The sequence below is a fragment of the Carex rostrata genome, chromosome 6 (assembly GCF_964058835.1).
Source record: "Carex rostrata chromosome 6, lpCarRost1.2, whole genome shotgun sequence".
NCBI lineage: Eukaryota > Viridiplantae > Streptophyta > Magnoliopsida > Poales > Cyperaceae > Carex > Carex rostrata.
In genome coordinates, this window is record NC_135923.1 from 4,522,702 (window position 1) to 4,544,736 (window position 22,035).

A 22,035-nucleotide genomic window follows, 5' to 3' on the forward strand; every position below is an offset into this window, starting at 1 on the left:
CCGACAAGGTTAGCAATTTCAGACTGTCTAATTAAAGAAGTTTTTAATTAATTTACCAATCTTAGTTATCATATTACTAAGCTCCATTGCCTTTCATTTAAACCCAACAAGAGAAGTCTGACATTTATTTTTAATTTTGTTTTGAAAGAAATATATTAAATATTTCTAATATTTCAATACAAAAAATAAATTAATTAAAAAAATTATGTTTTGTAAAAAAAACACAAAATCGGTGAGAATCTCACCGGTTTCTTTTCTTGAAACCGGTCAAAATCTCACCAGTCCCAATTTGAAAAACCGATGAGATTTTGACCAGTTTGAGCAATTTTCAAAATCCTACACAAAAGTGGGTACAGCTTGAAATTTATTAATTTTTTGGGTATTAATAAAAATTTCGGAAAGATGATTTGCAACTTTAGATATTTCTCTTATTTTATAAAAAAAGATAAGCAATTTTTTTTTTGTGAACATTTCATGGGCACAAATGAGATTTTTGATGTTTAAAATTTTACAAGGGTATTTACAACACTCTTTCAACAGTTAAAAATTTATTTTATCTCTGCATCCAATTCAGCACAAAAGTGAACAAATATCAGCGGGGCCTTCTTTACCATCTACAGGAATTGATGCCACAAAGATAAGTATATAATTAAAAAGAGCCTAACCCATGATATCGAAAAATATTCATTTTTTGATATATAAAGAATAAGTATACTACAAATATAAAAGGTTTCTTTTAAAAAATGAACAATTACATGTCCAAATAAAGAATAAGTACACTGGTTCTAAGCTCTATCATATTACTAAGCTCCATTGCCTTTCCTCTCTGTCCACTGATATCATTGGTCATCAAACAAAAACCAGAATAATCATCCTGCAAGAAGAGAACTCGATCCCCAATCGCATTCATTTTAGACCATCGGCAACAACTATTTGAATCTTAGCCAACCCCTCTCTCTACATATATATGTATGTCCTCTTTATATACCACTCAAACAGTCCAATACACAATATTTCAAGAACTCTTGTATTACAAAAATAAAAAACCAAAATGAAAACAATGTGTAGGTGCTAAAGCTAGCACAGACTCGGCACAAACCATAGGGCTTCCGGTGATGTCATGCCCAACCGTTCTGTAGTCCCATCTCCGATGTCATACCGACAAAGACGACCAGTAAAAAGTTCGTGGCAATAAAAACTTTTCTCTTTGTAATATATATAGTTTCCTTTATGTCCCTTGATATCATTGGCCATCAAACAAAAACCATAATTATCATCCTGCAAGAAGAGAACTCGATCGCCAATCCCATTCATTTTAGACCATCGACAACAACCAAAATCATCTGTATGCTCCAGACGGTATACCTCAAATTTCCATGAGCTGCGAACGTATGACATCACCCCAAAAAGATCTCCCATTGCATCAATCAAGAAATTAAAATTAAAATTAACACACCCACCTGGATGCGGTATCTCTATGCTTGTCTTAGTTCCACTTGAAGCGTCATAAACCCAAGTGGCTCTTTGTTTTTTAATTGACGCAAATATCCTTCCTTTGTAGTACCCAAACACAGCTGGCTTAGGAAGTATAATTGAGATGCGTTTGATAGTATTAGGTGGTTGAATTCTGACAAATTGATATTTCATTGTTTCGGTATTAAAATCTATAGCATCAGCAAAGTTATTGATTAATAAAAAGATCTCAGTGTCCATAATGCTCGAATTATGGCTAAAGCTATGGCCAAGGGTTTTAATATTATAAAGCAATATTGGAGGGTTCAAAAAAGAAAGGGTAACTTTGGCACCAGTAAGCACATTGAGGAAGAAAATAGAGGAAGGATAATAAAAAACAAGCATGAAACCAGCGGACGACGTCGCTATAGGTACATTATTTACCGGAAGGCGGATTCGTTGGGTTGCCTCAGATGAGAGAGAGTATACAAAGTATGCATTGTCCAGTCTAAATGGATATTGTCTTGGGTCGAAGGGTCGCTTTTCTTTTGGAACAGTTGGCCAGATAAGCCAAGGGAGTTGCGCGGGAGCATCAGTTGGGTCAGTGGCCAAGCGCCAATCCTTACACACAGCACGAAAAATGATGAAGTTTGAAATGCTTTCCATTTTCTTCGATATCAGATGAAGCAATTCTATATTAAGATTTGCCCATTCCCTTCTGTTCTGATCTTCTCTACGACTTGTTAATACTTTCTTAGCTTTGTGAAGGCCCTGCTTACGTTTGATGAAACAAGTGAAGATTAAGTACTTTTCAGTGTTTTCATACGGTTCTAATTAAACCACAAATAATGTAATTTTCCATAGTTTTTTAAGGCCAAATAAAACATTGTCCCAAAAAATGGAAAAATATAGCTCTCACGACCGTAGTGTTACAGTGGATTAATTGTTATATATATGCTAGATGGTAAAGTTTAATTAGTTATTTTTTTTAATTTGTTATTGTGTGCCCCCAAAAACTGGTCTTTTAACCTATATTTCATTTTAAATTTATTAATAGATACACATACAACTAAACATGCAAACAAACAAAATCACTTTAGTTCCACATGCATACACAAGTTGTTGGGGGGTGCCTGACCCCCGCTTAACCCCTTGGTTCCGCGCCTGGGTTATGTTATTGTTGTACATGCATGATGCATGAAGAACTTGAATTCTTGGAACGGTAAAAGGCACAAATATTATAAGTTCAACAAAATCATATAGAAATTCAGACCAGATTTTAATTTCATTTGTTAAAGAGACACTTCCAATAAGCAGTCTGAAAAATCAAAACCTACGAATAATAAAATTAAAATATTAGTCCGTACCTTCTGAAAAGCTAGAAGCACTGGTCGAAACTTTGTCCTAATAATCCTAGAATACTTTCGTTCTTCTTTTGCCTTCACAGTTTCTAAACGAACACAAGATATTGACAGTAATGTATCCATAAAACTTTTCATCGGTGTGCTGTTATAAATTTCTGAGAAATAGATAACAAAGAACCAATATCAATGATATAAAACGAAATATATAATGGTACCCTGAAAATATAGATATAGTCTCACGTTAAAAATATATAGGCCCGACTCCTTTGACTATTTATAGACGAAAGATATTTATAAACTTTGATTCTATTTTTAATATTTGAGTTTGCTAAATTTCACACTTAATTAATTTCTGTCGTCCATCAATTTGAGCTAGACGTGAAAATTGAGAAATATTTTTCCTGAAATAGTCTGCAAATATATATATTATCTGAAATAGTTGGCAAATATATTTTATGTCTGAAATAGTTCGTATCCAGAACAGGACGCATGATTTCTATCAGAGAGGGTTAGGAATCGGATTAAAATAGTTTTTTCTTATCAATGAAATTGTTAATTGATACTTAAAGCCACTAACCTTAAAAAAAAAAAATTTGGTAAGAGTCATAGTAAAATATCAAATTTAACAAATTCTATAGATTTTTCTAACTGATTTAGCTAATTTAGGATTGAAATATGTATCTTGTGACAATATCGACAGCAAGATAAAAGTGATGTCCGACAAGATTAGCAATTTCAGACTGTCTAATTAAAGAAGTTTTTAATTCATTTTGCAATCTTAGTTATCATATTACTAAGCTCCATTGCCATTCATTTAAATCTGACAAGAGAAGTCTGACATTTATTTTTAATTTTGTTTCAAACTTTATTCTTGTGTTTTGTTGAGCATGTGACATGAAGCTTAGAACCAGTGTACTTATTCTTTATTTGGACAAGTAATTGTTCATTTTATAAAAGAAACCTTACTTTTATATTTGTAGTATACTTTCTTTATATATCAAAAAATGATTATTTTTCTATATCGTGGGTTAGGTTCTTTTTAATTATACTTATCTTTGTGGCATTAATTCCAGTAGATGGTAAAGAAGGGCCCGCTGATATCTGTTCAGTTTGGTGCTGAATTGGATGCAGAGATAAAATATATTTTTAACTGTTGAAAGAGTGTTGCAAAACCCTTGTAAAATCTTAAACATCAAAAATCTCATTTGTGCCCATGAAATGTTAAAAAAAAAAGCTGCTTATCTTTTTTTTTTTTTTATAAAACAAGAGAAATATCTAAAGTTTCAAATCATCTTTTCGAAATTTTTATTAATATAAAAAAAAATAATAAATTTCAAGTTGTACCCACTTTTGTGCAGGATTTTGAAAATTGCCCAAACCTGTCAAATCTCATCGGTTTCCCAAATTGCATGAGACCGGTGAGATTTTGACTAGTTTCAAGGAAAGAAACCGGTGAGATTCTCCCCGGTTTTGTGTTTTTTTTACAAAACATAATTTTTTAATTAATTTAATTTTTGTATTGAAATATTAGAAATGTTTAATATTTTTTTTTAAAATAGATGAAATACAATATAATTCGATTTATTAGAAAGACTGCGGCAAATAGCCCGGATCAACATTTTTTAGGCTAGATTTTTCGCGGCTGTAAGAAAAATTAATATATTTCTTTACAGTCAATTGTGAGTTGACCAGTTAAATTTGATGAAATCCTTAATAAAATGTTTGAAATTAAGTTGTGTAGACCTCTAGACATGTCGTTAAAACATCACTTCTATGCATTTTCAAACATTTAGGTTGTATAGATTAAAATTATGCAACAATTTTGAAAAATCATCTTTTAGCTCTTTTGAATAGGGAAAAAATAGTTGGCTGAGTTCTTACTTTTTGTAACTGCACTGCTATTGTCAAAGAATAGGTGTTCATACTACTTAATGCATGAAAATTGTCAAAAACATGAACAATGTGGGACCGCAATGCAGTTCATTCGTCAGTAGTTTAATTAGGATCTTAGTTGCGTTTTAGCTAGTTTTTACATTGCGGTTTAGTTAATTTTCATTCAATTTCTAGGACATCACCATATTTGCTGGTAAGACGAGAAGGAGTTGTCAAGACAAAATGGAGATGGTCACAAATAGGTCCGTTGCCTTTTTCTATTTACCATGTTCCAAATGGCGAGTTGACAGGTCTCTTTTCTGTTTTACATTAAGAGTCATGGATGCTTAAAGTAGGTAGTTATTATTTGTATGTTTTTTTTTATAACTCTCTCTCTTTTTGGCAATGTAATATTTGGATTCTTGAGATTAATATATATATATCTACAGGTTTTCTTCTTAAGAAAAAATCAATGAGAATCATAATGTAATTTGTTTTTATGAAAATATATCATTTTCTATAATTTTTTTCTCTCTTATAATATGCCCCTGTTGCAAAGCACAGTATGATACTAGTGTGTATATATATATCCTCTACATACACCACTTAAACAGTCCAATACACAATACTGCAAAAACTCTTGCGCATTACAAAAATAAAAACCAAAATGAAAACAATGTGTAGGTGCTAAAGCTAGCACAGACTCGGCACAAACCATAGGGCTTCCGGTGATGTCATGCCCAGCCGTTCTGTAGTCCCATCTCCGATGTCATACCGACAAAGACGACCAGTAAAAAGTTCGTGGCAATAAAAACTTTTCTCTTTGTAATAGATATAGTTTCCTTTATGTCCCTTGATATCATTGGCCATCAAACAAAAACCATAATTATCATCCTGCAAGAAGAGAACTCGATCTCCAATCCCATTCATTTTAAACCATCGACAACAACCAAAATCATCTGTATGCTCCAGACGGTATACCTCAAATTTCCATGAGCTGCGAACGTATGACATCACCCCAAAAAGATCTCCCATTTCATCAACCAAGAAATTAAAATTAAAATTAACACACCCACCTGGATGCGGTATCTCTATGCTTGTCTTAGTTCCACTCGAAGCGTCATAAACCCAAGTGGCTCTTTGTTTTTTAATTGACGCAAATATCCTTGCTTTGTAGTACCCAAACACAGCTGGCTTAGGAAGTATAATTGAGATGCGTTTGATAGTATTAGGTGGTTGAAATCTGACAAATTGATATTTCATTGTTTCGGTATTAAAATCTATAGCATCAACAAAGTTATTGATTAATTAATAAAGAGATCTCAGTGTCCACAATGCTCGAATTATGGCTAAAGCTATGGCCAAGGGTTTTGATATTATAAAGCAATGAAGGGTTCAAAAAAGAAAGGGTAACTTTGGCACCAGTAAGCACATTGAGGAAGAAAATAGAGGAAGGATAATCATAAACAAGCATGAAACCAGCGGATGACGTCGCTATAGGTACATTATTTACCGGAAGGTGGATTCGTTGGGTTGCCTCAGATGAGAGAGAGTATACAAAGTATGCATTGTCCAGTCTAAATGGAAATTGTCTTGGGTCGAAGGGTCGCTTTTCTTTTGGAACAGTTGGCCAGATAAGCCAAGGGAGTTGCGCGGGAGCATCAGTTGGGTCAGTGGCCAAGCGCCAATCCTTACACACAGCACGAAAAATGATGAAGTTCGAAATGCTTTCCATTTTCTTCGATATCAGATGAAGCAATTCTATATTAAGATTTGCCCATTCCCTTCTGTTCTGATCTTCTCTACGACTTGTTAATACTTTCTTAGCTTTGTGAAGGCCCTGCTTACGTTTGACGAAACAAGTGAAGATTAAGTACTTTTCAGTGTTTTCATACGGTTCTAATTAAACCACAAATAATGTAATTTTCCATAGTTTTTTAAGGCCAAATAAAACACTATCCCAAAAAATGGAAAAATATAGCTCTCACGACCGTAGTGTTACAGTGGATAAATTGTCTTTTAACCTATATTTCTTTTAAATAATTTAATTATTAACTACAATTATTTCAAAATCATTAAAATTGTTTTTAATTCTTTTTGTTGTAATTTGTATACCTCAACTAATATTTCCATTTGAACTAAAAAAAATTAACGTAGGATATAGGATTTGTATTTCCTTGATATTCGTAATATATTTTTTTAACCCTCTGCAACATCATGCAAATTGCGATTTAAAAGCTTAAATGTTATATACGGACGTACACAATTTTGTCCTTTAGGTTAGACCAGGGGCGGAACCAGGATCTGAATTTGGGAGGAGGGGGGGAGGCATACACAAATTTATTTATAGATACACATGCAACTAAACATGCAAACAAACAAAATCTCCTTGATTTCACATGCATACACAAATTGTTGGGGGGTGCCTGGCCCCCGCTTGACCCCTTGGTTCCGCGCCTGGGTTATGTTATTGTTGTACATGATGCATGAAGAACTTGAATTCTTGGAACAGTAAAAGGCACAAATATTATAAGTTCAACAAAATCATATAGAAATTCAGACCAGATTTTAATTTCATTTGTTAAAGAGACTTCCAAGCAGTCTGAAAATCAAAACCTACGAATAATAAAATTAAAATATTAGTCCGTACCTTCTGAAAAGCTAGAAGCACTGGTCGAAACTTTGTCCTAATAATCCTAGAATACTTTCGTTCTTCTTTTGCCTTCACAGTTTCTAAACGAACACAAGATATTGACAGTAATGTATCCATAAAACTTTTCATCGGTGTGCTGTTACAAATTTCTGAGAAATAGATAACAAAGAACCAATATCAATGATATAAAACGAAATATATAATGGTACCCTGAAAATATAGATATAGTCTCACGTTAAAAATATATAGGCTCGACTCTCCTTTGACTATTTATAGACGAAAGATATTTATAAACTTTGATTCTATTTTTAATATTTGATCAGTTTGCTAAATTTCACACTTAATTAATTTCTGTCGTCCATCAATTTGAGCTAGACGTGAAAATTGAGAAATATTTTTCCTGAAATAGTCTGCAAATATATATATTATCTGAAATAGTCGGCAAATATATTTTATGTCTGAAATAGTTCGTATCCAGAAGAGGACGCATGATTTCTATTAGAGAGGGTTAGGAATAGGATTAAAATAGTTTTTCTTATCAATAAAATTGTTAATTGACACTTAAAGCCACTGACCTTCCAAAAAAAAAAAAAAACTTTGGTAAGAGTCATGGTAAAATATCAAATTTAACAAATTCTATAGATTTTTCTAACTGATTTAGCTAATTTAGGATTGAAATATATATGTATCTTGTGACAATATCGACAGCAAGATAAAAGTGATGTCTGACAAGATTAGCAATTTCAGACTGTCTAATTAAAGAAGTTTTTAATTCATTTTTCAATCTTAGTTATCATATTACTAAGCTCTATTGCCTTTCATTTAAACCCGACAAGAGAAGTCTGACATTTATTTTTAATTTTGTTTCAAACTTTATTCTTGTGTTTTGTTGAGCATTTGACATGAAGCTTAGAACCAGTGTACTGATTCTTTATTTGGACAAGTAATTGTTCATTTTATAAGAGAAACCTTACTTTTATATTTGTAGTATACTTTCTTTATATATCAAAAAATGATTATTTTTCTATATCGTGGGTTAGGTTCTTTTTAATTATACTTATCTTTGTGGCATCATTTCCTGTAGATGGTAAAGACTTTGGTGCTGAATTGAATGCAGAGATAAAATAAATTTTTAACTGTTGAAAGAGTGTTGCAAATACCCTTGTAAAAGCTTAAACATCAAAAATCTTAAACATCAAAAATCTCATTTGTGCCCATGAAATGTTAAAAAAAAAAAGCTGCTTATCTTTTTTTTTTATATAATAAGAGAAATATCTAAAGTTCCAAATCATCTTTTCGAAATTTTTATTAATATTAAAAAAAAATAATAAATTTCAAGTTGTACCCACTTTTGTGCAAGATTTTGAAAATTGCCCAAACCGGTCAAATCTCACCGGTTTCCCAAATTGCATGAGACCGGTGAGATTTTGACCGGTTTCAAGAAAAGAAACCGGTGAGATTCTCCCCGGTTTTGTGTTTTTTTTTTACAAAACATAATTTTTTAATTAATTTATTTTTTGTATTGAAATATTAGAAATGTTTAATATATTTCTTTAAAATAGATGAAATACAATATAATTCGATTTATTAGAAAGACTGCGGCAAATAGCCTGGATCAACATTTTTTAGGCCAGATTTTTCGCGGCTGTAAGAAAAATTAATATATTTCTTTACAGTCAATTGTGAGTTGACCAGTTAAATTTGATGAAATCCTTAATAAAATGTTTGAAATTAAGTTGTGTAGACCTCTAGACATGTCGTTCAAACATCACTTCTATGCATTTTCAAACATTTAGGTTGTATAGATTAAAATTATGCAACAATTTTGAAAAATCATCTTTTAGCTCTTTTGAATAGGGAAAAAATAGTGAGCTGAGTTCTTACTTTTTGTAACTGCATTGCTATTGTCAAAGAATAGGTGTTCATACTACTTAATGCATGAAATGTGTCAAAAATATGAACAATGTGGGACTGCAATGCAGTTCATTCGTCAGTAGTTTAATTAGGATCTTAGTTGCGTTTTAGCTAGTTTTTACATTGCGGTTTAGTTAATTTTCATTCAATTTCTAGGACATCACCATATTTGCTGGTAAGAGGAGAAGGAGTTGTCAAGACAAAATGTAGACGGTCACAAATAGGTCCCTTGCCTTTTTCTTTTTACCAGGTTGCAAAAGGCGAGTTGATGGGTCCCTTTTCTGTTTTAAATTAAGAGTCATGGATGCTTAAAGTAGGTAGTTATTATTTGTATGTTTTTTTTATAACTTTCTCTCTTTTTGGCAATGCAATATTTGGATTCTTGAGATTAATATATATATATATCTATAGGTTTTCTTCTTAGAAAAAAACCAATGAGAATCATAATGTATTTTTTTTTATGAAAATATGTCATTTTCTATGATTTTTTTTTTCTCTTATAATATGTCCCTGTTACAAAGCACGGCATGATACTAATGTATATCTCTCCTCCTTATTAAGGAGCTTAATGTCTAGATCCTGCAAGGGTTATGATTTACTGTTTTTTTTCGGATTGAATCTGAGCCATCTAAACAAATAATCTGCCTTCTTTTGATTAAATACATCCTTTATATGTGTAGAAGTCCAAAATTGGTTAAAATTATACACCTTCAAATAGAGTATTGTTTTTGGGTTGTAAATGCCTTATTATCTTGCCATCTGGAGACACTACTAGAGTGCTCCAAACACCTTCAATCAAAGTGTTGTATTAGGGTTGTAAATGCCATACTATCTTCCCATATGGAGACACACTACTAGAGTGCTCCAAACACCTTCAATTGGAGTGTTGTATTGGGATTGTAATTGCCCTATTATCTTGCCATATGAAGATATTACTATAGTGCTCCAAAAACCTTCAATTGGAGTGTTGTACTAGGGTTATAAATGACATATTATCTTTCCATCTGGAGAAACTACTAGAGTGCTCCTAACACTTTCAACTGGAGTGTTGTTTTAGGGTTGTAAATGCCATATTATCTTACCATATGGGAACATTACTATAGTGCTCGAAATACCTTCAATTGGAGTGTTGTATTGGGGTTGTAAATGCCTTATTATCTTGCCATATAAAGACACTACTAGAGTACTTCAAGCACCTTCAATTGAAGTGTTGTTTCAGGGTTGTAAATGCCTTGTTATCTTGCGATCTAGAGACACTACTAGAGTGCTCCAAACACCTTCAATTGGAGTGTTGTATTGGGATTGTAATTGCCCTATTATATTGCCATTTGGAGACATTACTATAGTGCTCCAAACACCTTCAATTGGAGTGTTGTACTAGGGTTATAAATGCCATATTATCTTTCCATCGGGAGACACTACTAGAGTGCTCCAAACACCTTCAACTGGAGTGTTGTTTTAGGGTTGTAAATGCCCAATTATATTACCATATGGGGACATTACTATAATGCTCGAAATACCTTCAATTGGAGTGTTGTATTAGGGTTGTAAATACCTTCTTGCGGTTTCCGAACCTGGCATCTGCTACTTTTGGTACGGTACCGGTATTAGCGACTTAAGAGACAAGAAGCCCACTAAAATTTCGGCTGAGAGGGTTAGCAAGGGCGACATGGGGATCTTTGGTGCGAGAATTCAAGGACTGATGGAGGAGGCATGTGGACAGGTGGTGGCAGCTTATGGGTCGGTAGTTAAGCCGTGCTTTGAGAGGGTTTCTGTATGTTATGGTGTTGATGTGAAGTTAGAGCCGGCTCGAGTGGGGGTCCTCTTACCGGTACGGGGTCGTGCTGGTTCTCAGAAGAGTCAAGATGTGAAAACTCAAGGTATAATGAAGATTTAATTATTACCATCTTTCTTTTTGTATAATGAAAATTGAAGTATTACCATCTTTCTTTTTGTATATATTCATATTTTTGGGGGAATTTCATGTATATCCCTCAAAAATCTCGAAATTATGTCTCCCCCTCTAAAATTCTTAATATCATGTCTACCCTTCTAATAAAAATCATTTATTGGCTTTTCTAATAAAAATCATTTTAAATTTATAGTACCCATTTTACCCTTTAACAAAAAATAAAAATACATAGCTGTGTAAGAAAAATGTCCCGTCTTCTAATTGATCGGTTTCCAAGTACAAATGGTTCATTATCCGCTTGTGACACATACATAAGGTAAATATGATATTACGGACTTTAGAGGAGGAAATACATAATTTTAAGTTTTTGAGAGGTATACATGAAATTTCCCCTATTTTTTTTCTTTATCATGTTTAGTGTGATTTTTAGTTGGAATAGGGTTTCATGAATTTTTAACATGAGGTGTTGTATGGTCTCATTCAAGACGAAAAGGAAGTTAACCATGGTTATCATGTTGTAGTTTGTGCCTATACTCAGGAAATAAATCTGCTGTTATTCCAATGGAATAGCAGGAACCTGTTATTCTGATCTCAATCGTTCAAATTTGCTGAGATTTGCACATGAAAAAATTTCTTCATCGAGATTCGCGCATGGAAGAATTTGAACGGATGGGATCGGAATAATAGGTTCTTGTTATTCTATCGAAATAACCCGTGTTTTTAAATGCGGTCGCATAATGCATATGCGGTGGCCTTCCACAATACAAAACCTCATGCAATCAAGTTCACGCGGTTTTGAATCTACGGCCGTATATGCTGTCATGCGGATTCGATATGTGGCCGCATATGCGGTTTTGAAAAAAGCCCATAAATTATTTTTGCATTGAAGGAGATTAAAATACATGACTATGGTAAAGAGCACAAACCACTAGTCTAGACAACTGTTGTGATATAAGTTTGTTATAATTTATCTATATTTCTTTAACAATGCATAATAAAACCGCATACAAATCCGCACGGCATGGCCTTCCGCATGCACGAACAAAATTGCATTTTAAAACACTGGGAATAACCAGCAGATTTGTTTCCCTATACTCATCATGCTACCATTTAACTTTGATATTGTTACTGGCAGTACACACACACACACCACCTGGTGACAAGAAAAATATATTAGTTTTCAACTGCCCCCTCAAATATTGAAATATCTGCATGCGAGGAGTTTGCATCTTCTGTAATTTTTTAATTTTTATAAGAAAAACTACATTGGTTAATATTTATTTATTTGTTTTCAAATTAAACAGTTACAGCGTTAGACCGGGCCAATGCAGAGGATGCGATTCTCCCTCTTCCAAAGCTATATGCGCATGACAAGAAAAGAAAACACGACGGGTTAACAGACTCAACTGTAGATTTGAAACCCATTTTGGGTCTTGAGCCCAGTACAACCGTATCCTTGCCTGTCAAGAAAGGTAATATAAATCTGAAACATGTAATTGTAATTAATTTGTGTTCATTATTTATGTTGTACTTACTCAAATTTGGATTGTAAAGGTGCACAAAAAATTACATTGCAAGAGGAATCTATATATATGCATAGAGGATAGGATGCGAGAATTGGGTCTTCTTGGTGCGAAAATTGATTTAAGCTCTGCCATCGGTATACAAATTGAGAAGAATTGGTCGATGCGAATGGTATTATACTGCTTTCCTTTTGTTTCATTGTTATCCTGAAGTGCAGTTTCTTAACTGTGCTTTGTTTTGCTTCTAATTTGCTTTTTAATTCTGTTTCTTTTAAAAGATAAGACAACATGTGAATGCCATGAGCTCTGATGAGGTGGGCCCATTATTCGATAACTTAGTCTCTGCTTGGAGAATAAGGTATATTGTATTAAAATTATCATTCATTTTAGGGCAATTATTGATGGTTGTTAATTTAAAGTCTTTACTCTATACAGATCTGCTAAGAGCTCAAATAAAATTCTTGAATGGATGTATTGCTTGCTGGTGTATCATGGTCATCATATCTTATCTCGTAAATCCTCGTTGAAATTATTTGACGACTTGCAAGAGGTACTAATTCCGGGTAACTTTGTTTTCCCTTCAGTTCTATCATTGAAGGTATTAAAATTGTAATTAAACATTTCTTTTCTTTGCAGACAATTGTGATAAAATCTGGACTCTTGCAAGAGTTATTAAAGCTATCGGGTCGTTTGCAGCTTATAAGGAAACAGGTTAGTTATTATTGTAATTATATGCTATAATTACTATTATGATTGTGACTGTTATCAATAATATTTTTATTTATGATGTTACATCAGATTGACATGGCTGGAGAACAAACAACAAGAACTCAAATAGATGAGGTCATGGGTGATGCAAGCGAAGAACACGAAGATGACCAAGAAGATGAAGAGATAGATGAAATGGTTTATGGAGAAGAAGAGGATGCATCTGACATGGATTAATTCAAAATATACTATTATTTATTGCTGTTTTGTATTTGTAGGAAATTTTGTTGCTTTTTAAGCAAAGTTGTATTGTATTCGGATTTTTTGATGTATCAGATTAGGTTCTTTTTTGTAAGGTCATTTGGGCTATTGGTCAAATTTTCAAATCCACTGTAACGGTAATTTTGCAAGTGATTTACTGTGACAATGCTGAACTGATATGTACACGGTTGAGAAGGCACTGAATCATATTAGGCCAAAAATTCAATCAATCGAATCAAAACAATCACCGTTTAGAGAAGTGTGCAACTGGAAAAGCACTGAATCAATCAGATCAGAAACTAAATCAATCACCTCTCAGAGGGAGATCCACCAGTTGGAGCCATAAAATGTTATTAGAGCAAGAGAGAAAAGAAGAAATATAACACAAACAAATAACCAACACAAAACAACAACAACAAAAATATAATATAATAACTATATTTATAATTTGTTCCACCTACTCTTCTATTTTCAAAGAAAAAAAAATACAAAAGAATAGGAGAAAAAAAAAAACAAACCGACAATATGTACCAACAACTCGTAACTCGATATGCCACCACCAGACGACAATGATGAAAAAAGCCAGCCGCTCAGACGACTCTCAAAACAGTAGTTTTTTTTTTCGCTAGATTTTCGTATGTTGTCGTCCGTCACCGCTTTAGCCGTCGTTCTTCCTTTGGTGATCTCGTACGTATTGATAAGGCATGTATGAGTAACAATAATTTCGTTAAAAGTAATGATAAAACTACGGATAAAAATTATTTCATACCCATTATATTATAAAAATATAATGATAATTGATAAATGTAAAATTACATATAATACATTTTATTTTTATTATTATATAATTTTTACTATGATTAGACTGGTTTATATATTTTGTATTTTTATTTAAAAAAGTAATTTATATTTATTAACATAATTGAATCAATAATTATATTTTTTTATTTTTAATTACATTATGTAAATAATGCGTTTAATATATTTATTTATTTGTTATTTTTTTATTAAATAATATGATGGGGGGTTAAAAGGGGTTATTGGTATAGAAAAAACGATTAAACATTTACTTTGTAACATACAAAACAACCTACAAACTTTAAATTTCGTCAAATACTCCACACATATTTCAATATATGGCAATAACGTCTGCCCCGCTCAACCATAAATTTCATTTAATACTATTAGTTTTGTGGTGACAAATAATCAAAATATCTTTGAACACCATTAGTAATAGATATAGTATTGGAAGACAGAATAACACTTCCAACCACCTTCTTAAAATAACTAAACCTACATTATCTCGTATGCAAAACATCAAGATTTTTTTTTTTGAAACCTTAACATCAAGAATTTACATAATATGAAATTACAATACATTTATGTTAACAAAAAAAAAAAAAACCCATAGAAGTTGCTATATACAGAAATGATGCATAAATATAGCGTAATTTAAATCTATATTACATTTCAACTAAACAAAAATTAATGAAAGTTGCTAATGTAAATAATGCAGGAATTCAGATCCAAATCCAGTGAAGTAACTCAATTTTTGGGTTTTAGATTGGGACCGTCCGATTCGAATCCGTGACAATCCATCCTGAATGGAGCGCACACATTCCGAGCGATGGATTCGAATTCCAAAGCGATCCCGAGCAACAGATTTGAATCGGACGGTGCCGATTCAAAACCCAAAAAATAGGGTTACTTTAGGGGATCCGGACCCGATAGTAGATGAATCTGAATTCCATTTTTTGAGTTCGCCTTATTCTGTGCATTATGTGCGCAGCATCAACGAGAATCAGAGGCACGTTACTACTTTGGTTTCCAGGTGGAAAGACCATAAAGTATTCTTCCTCTCCATCCTTGAAGAAACCAATTACTTTCTTCTTCTACAAAAAACCTATTGTCATCATAAAATTTTCCGAAGGTCTTCTTACATTTCTTCACAATGATTTGATCCAGTGGTAGTTGTTCAAACCCGGCCCTCACTATCCTTTGGTGCCACCTTTTGTAGGTCTCGGGTCTTTCTATCCGAGTTGTTCCCTCACATGCAATGAAATTTATAGCGTCACGAGCAAACATATCTCTTTCTATGATTTGCCTTACCTTATCGTCCCGTGGAGTTGATGTGTCCAGTAAATCAAACATTGTTTCGTACAGTGACATGGTCTGTTTGAAGCGTGTGACGAAGAAGGGACTAAACGTCCAATTAAAGTTTCCAAAAATGAAAATGTGTGGTCTAACATGCCTTATGAGTTTAAGAACTTTATCCCTTGGGCAATCTAAGCCAGCTGTTTCGTCTCCAAGCTGCCTGAAGCGGTATATGCTATTAACTATCAGCACTTCATCTGTTTCAATTTTGAAATCATTTACGCCAATGGTCTCCCATTGGGACGCTATACCATGGTACTCAAAAGGAACATTGAACATTCTAGCATACTCAATCAACCTCTGCCCAGTCTCTTCTACTAATTCAGCAGGACGGAATCCTGGCCGAGGGAATTCTATGCCGGTAATCCGAAGTTTTATGGCCCCACCCTTTCGGTTAGACAAAATTTGGATTAGACATGGCCATTGATAACCAATATAGATACCAAAATCAATTATGTGCAGCTTTGAAGCTTTTTCTACTGCTTTGAGGATAGTTTGATTAGCAAAATACAAAGAAATTCCCAAAAAAGGAGCTGCTGTCATATACAGGCGATGGACCTTTAAATGGTCGGTGGTGCAAATCCGTTTTGCAACAAATCTAGTGTAGGTTTCACTCCCAGTAACTGTCAATCGGGCCTCAAGTGCATCAGCAAGCACATGGGCAAGCCTTTGATTCCCGTTTCCATCAAGAGAAGATTGCTTTCTTATCTCTTTTAGGAGTCCTCCTGCAGCTTGTCGGTCATTAGCAGCTATTAAATGAGAACAATGGATTAGAAGATCTTTAACATCAGGAATTTTCTCTTGGATTTTCTTTCCACTGTATGCCTTTGTTTGCATGATTTCTCTTAGACCAACAACTTCTTTTGCGCAAAAATCAGGGCAAAGAAGCACTTCATCAAAAATTGCATCTTTGGCTGGTTCCTCTAAATTAGGTGTTGAGATTTTGCAGTTGCGCCCCTCTATGAGGTCCAAATCCTGGTCATTGGATCTGATTTTACCCCTGGACCTGTTTATCGTTGAAAATTGATTTTCGTTCTCTTCATTGTCCAAATTGACTTTAACCCTATCAACATTTCCCTCGTGTACAGAAGGACACAAGTTCATGTTAGCTTCAAAATTAATCGCCATCTTATCAGCACTTGGAAGAACATTTGTTCCTTTTTCCACTACTTGGTTGAACCCCAAAACAGATACTTCTGCGGAAGAAGAACCAATTTGATATTTCCAAGGGTAATAGGTACAAGTAGGGTCTGCTTCTGGTTGGTCAGAACGTGACAAATTCAAAAGAAATGGATATTCCTGGCCAAGAATATTATAAAAATCTTTTTCCATGGCCCAAAGAGCAGGGTTCATATTATCCTTTTCATGAATTTCTTCTTCCAGCAGTACTTTGCTCAAGTAGTTCAAGGTCACATCAATCATACCGTTGGAATTTTCCTTTAATGCATTGTTTGTGTTGTTATCCGAGGGCAATGAATTTTTGTTCTTTAAAACTGCATCATTTGAAGTATTCTCCATTGGTTTAATTAGAGGATGACACAACCTACATACAGAATTGAACAAAGATATTAACAAATACATTGTTTACAAAATTAATTGGTATCCTGCTTCATCCATATTGATGATAATTGATGCTGGTGATGATGATAAAAATTTAATATTAGTAACAAGATGTACTATCCAGCATCTGTTTGTAGATCAATAATTCAGAAATTTTATTATATTGCTATTCAATATCCTAAAATATCTAATTTGAATTCTAATAATCATATTCTTTCAAAAGTGTACAATCTTTCTTTTGTTGACCATAAAAATGGATGATCAAATTAATCTTTTTAAGACTTTTCCATTATATGCTCTAAAAAATCCATCAAAATTCTTTAAGCCCTTAGTTTCATTTGTATATCAGCAAAACCAAGCTGTAGTTTATATGGTTCGCAACAACTGGCTTGCTGAAGTGCAGCTAAGTTTGCCAAAAGTTAAGTTCATAACCCCAATATATATTTGAAATTAGAGTGAGGCTATGGTACTATGCATAGAGCATATTGGCCCGCACTATGGGCTCAAATCTTTGGTTTGAAAGCCATAATGATTGATCCGAACCGTTCAACATGATCTCCATTTGAATATGTACTTGTAAACTAAATTTACATTTTTTCAGAATTTTCTTACTATTTTTTTAGATGGGTAGAAAACCACTTGAACTAAAAATTCCAGACCATCCAAAACAGTGATTTTCTACCCATCTAAAAAAATAGTAAAAATATTCTAAAAAAATGTAAAATTTAGTTTACAGTTTACGATTTTGTAAACATATTCATATGGAGACTATGTTGAATAGTTCGGATCAACCGTTACGATTTTGAAAACAAAAATATTGATCCGCAGTACGGACCAATCCGGGCTATGCATGGTACCATAGCCTCGCTCTTGAAATTATTGTGAAGAACTTGAACTTAAGTTCCTTCTTAAAAAAGAGCCTGTAACCCAAGAAAGAAACAAGAAGCTAGCCAAAAGCTATTCACCTGCAACAATTGGTATCAGCAGAAACATGATTGAGGCCTAAATCTAGTCAAATTTTTAATCAGTACGGGTAGAAATCCGATTTGGGGCATGAATCAGGTAAAATTTGACGAAATTAAAGATAATTGGACACAATTTTTACAGAACGGGAACAGATTTTAGTTGTCACTATTAAATTATGTTTGCTGAAAAAGCACCTGAAGTGATTTTTATGGTGAAACAAAATTACATGTTTAAGAATAAAGGAACTTATAAATGCAGGAGAACACGCTTTTAATCCTTTTAGGCAAACGACCTCACTACACAGATAGCATAGCACCACAGAAAGAGATAATTAGGGGAAAAAAGAAAGGAGAGGTACCTTAGAAAGAAATTAGGTAAGCCTGATCACTTCTCAGAACCAGAGCAAGGAATCACGACGAGATTTCAAAAGAAACACGGAACTAATGGTCTCTTGTCCTTGGTCTTTACTGGTCTTGTAGTCTAGTCAGTACAATCAAATCCGGTTTCTATTTATCAATTTCAAGATAAAGTATAGCGAGTCACTACTCTTGTTTAAGACAACTTGTTACACACTTGACCGTAGTCTTTTCTTCCTTGAGTTTGGGGGCTTTTCAAAGTCGATGAATTTATTATTCTTACTTTTGGAAGTGTAAAGACAATAAATAAAGTTCATAGCAAATGTATATTTTTTTGACAAAAGTTGGTGATATTCCGATTTCACGAAGAAATCATAGGCAAAGTATGTGAATTAAGCCCGCTGTCTATTCCTCTTTGATTTTTCTATAACTTTGCAATTTCTGTGCAGGATCTTTTGTGACAAAAATACGCAGACTAAAGTGTTACGGCCTAGTAACAGAGCAAATGATATTATGATAAGTGATAACATTGAAGTTACCCAATACACGTTGACAGCCTCTCTGTCAAGTCATCCAATACACGTTCCCTCCATAATGTCCATACTAGAGGGATTTTTTTGATAAACCATAATTAAGAAAATAATTTTTACTAATCCAGCATGATTGCCTTTTTTTTTTTTTCAAAAACCAGAAGGACCGGAGTAACCCTCTGGGCTCAACATTATACTTTCCTCAAGACCGGAGGAGCCCTCCGGTCTCTCTATTTTTATTCATTTTCCCATTTAATCCTATTTATCGGTGCAGTCATCTGTGTAACGATTCATTTTTTTCTTTTTTCTTTTCACTTTTCTTCTTTCCTCAATACCGGGAGGAGGTTCCGATCTCACCAATTTTTATAAACTCAGAAAACTTAAATTTTTTCTTCTCCGTCATTTTTAGCTGATAATCAAGCACCGGCAAAATATTGTGTTTTTACAGATTGGCCTCTTCATTGTGTTGGTAGTTTTCATCTAAAGATTGTAGTGATTTTTTTTTTTCAATTACTATCATATTTTAGGTTGTAAAATTAAAAATGATATCAACGGTTGATTTAACAATTTATAAAATCAAGTTCAGTTACTCTACCAAAATCCTACACCTGTAAGATTAATTGGAAACCAAATGACCTATATTTATTTATATATTTAATAATTTATTTATTTTTTGAATATAAAATCTCTGTTTCTCAGGTAAATTTTGTTGCATGAGATATTTTCCTTCTTTGTACTAAATGCCAAAGAAACATAAATAGTGAAGTCTATCATTATAGAACAAAATAATGAACGAACACTGACCTCTTTGAAATCATTTATTTACTTGTCATACTGTGCAAAATGAGTATTAGTTGGGTATACCACTTTTTCATAAACCTATCTTAGGCAGAGACCGGACCAAGGCCCCGGTCTTGACTTGGGTAAATTTTGGGACTGAACCGTCCCTCCGGTCTTGTGCCTAGTGGGATCTTCTGCGGCGCAGTCCACACTTCCGCAACACTTCCGCAATAAAATGAATAAAAATAGGGAGTCCGCAATAAAATGAATAAAAATAGGGAGACCGGAGGGCTCCTCCGGTCTTGAGAAAAGTATAATATTGAGACCGGAGGGCTCCTCCGGTTCTTTTGGTTTTAAAAAAAAGAAAAAACAATCATGCTGGATTAGTAAAAATTATTTTCTTAATTATGGTTTATCAAAAAAATTCATACTAGAGAACATAGTTATGTCTCAGTGAATGTTGTACCTGTTTGTGAGATGAGTTTGAAAGCCTAGTCAAGTCATCGGCCAATAATTTAAATGTTAATAGCTTCTCAATACTTGAGATGACTGTGAAATGAATTTTATTGATTTGTTCTGATCAATTACACGAGGATTACATGAGTATTTATAGCTAAATTCTATATAGTCGTTTGTTAGCTATCCCAAATTTTGCAAGTGATTTACTGTGACAATGCTGAACTGATATGTACAACTATCTAATATATATATATATATATATATAGAGAGAGAGAGAGAGATGGGCTATGGTGCATTGCAATGCATGGAGGGGTTTGTGCATTGGACCATAAATCTAAAATTCAAAATATAAATGGCCGATCCAAACCGTTCATCTTGTTCTCCATATTAATATGTGCTTGGAGACCAAATTTTACATTTTTCTGAATTTTTTTACTATTTATTAAGTATTTTACAAAATTGTTGATCCAACGGTGGCTTAACAAAACAGTAAAATCAGCAGCCACCGTTGGATCAACAATTTTGTAAAATACTTAATAAATAGTAAAAAAATTCAGAAAAAAAATATAAAATTTGGTCTCCAAGCACATATTAATATGGAGAACAAGATGAACGGTTTGGATCGGCCATTTGGATTTTGAATTTTAGATTTATGGTCCAATGAACAAACCCCTCCATGCATTGTAATGCACCATAGCCCATCTCTCTCTCTCTCTCTCTCTCTCTATATATATATATATAAGGTTGGCTACTCCATTTACATAACCATATGAGAGTATATGCTTATAAATCATTTTTACGTTTTCAATGTTCAAATGGTCGATCTGAAGCGCTCAACATGTTCTCCATATTAATATGTGCTTGAAAAATAGTAAAAAAAAAAGAAATCCAAAAAAAATGTAAAAATTGGTCTCCAAGTACATATTAATATGGATAACATGTTGAGCGCTTCAAATCAACCATTTGAACATTAAAAATGCAAAAACAACTTATTAGCATATGCCCTTATATGCTTATGAAAGTAGAGTATCCAACCCCTCTCTCTCTCTCTATATTATTATTATAGTCACACTCGAAAATATATACAAGTGAGTTACTCGACACAATAAGAACCCGAAATCTTTGAGGTAGAAAACTTATCATTGTCTTTAATTAACCATTGCTTGACAGTTTCACTTTTAAGAGAACTGAATATCAAAAATACAAGCTTCTAAATAGCGTTTATAGCGGGGAGACAAAAAAAAAGCTTTAGCGAAAGCTATTATAAATAGCGTTTTTTTATTTCAAAAATTATATTTTATATTTCTACTAATAGTAAAAATGTCTCATCAAGAAAAAAAATATCAAATTAATTAAGAAGTTCTAATATTCATATTAAACCAATACAAAGTTCAAATTGTCATTCAAAATATCCCTAATTAAAAAACTATCGATATATTTTATATTCAAAATATACCACTACCATATATTAATGCATGATACAAAATTTAATTGATATAGCGGTATAGCTCGTACATGTTCCATTGTATTGATATAGCTTAATAAAGTAAAAAAAAACCCAACCTAGATAT

General features: G+C 33.1%; 1 protein-coding gene and 1 pseudogene across 3 annotated transcripts; one reads left to right on the forward strand and one right to left on the reverse strand.

The window, feature by feature from the left end:
- Positions 1-10,844: 10,844 nt before the first annotated feature.
- Positions 10,845-13,825, forward strand: LOC144555042 (uncharacterized). Of its 2 annotated transcripts, none has more exons than XM_078303243.1 (7): positions 10,845-11,135; positions 12,472-12,659; positions 12,746-12,862; positions 12,969-13,048; positions 13,126-13,240; positions 13,327-13,401; positions 13,489-13,825. In XM_078303243.1, exons 1-7 carry the CDS (start codon positions 10,925-10,927, stop codon positions 13,633-13,635), a joined length of 933 nt encoding a protein of 310 aa, XP_078159369.1. In that variant the 5' UTR covers positions 10,845-10,924; the 3' UTR covers positions 13,636-13,825. The 2 variants fall into 2 exon arrangements, with proteins under 2 accessions (XP_078159369.1, XP_078159370.1); XM_078303244.1 differs by having other exon boundaries at positions 10,846-11,135; positions 12,472-12,639; positions 12,768-12,862.
- Positions 13,826-15,059: 1,234 nt separating this feature from the next.
- On the reverse strand, positions 15,060-18,802 carry LOC144556096 (scarecrow-like protein 14 pseudogene; annotated as a pseudogene). The gene is made up of 2 exons (XR_013512212.1): positions 18,698-18,802; positions 15,060-17,356 (listed from the first exon to the last, which is right to left on the reverse strand). The product of XR_013512212.1 is annotated as a scarecrow-like protein 14 pseudogene (transcript).
- Between the last annotated feature and the right edge of the window lie 3,233 nt (positions 18,803-22,035).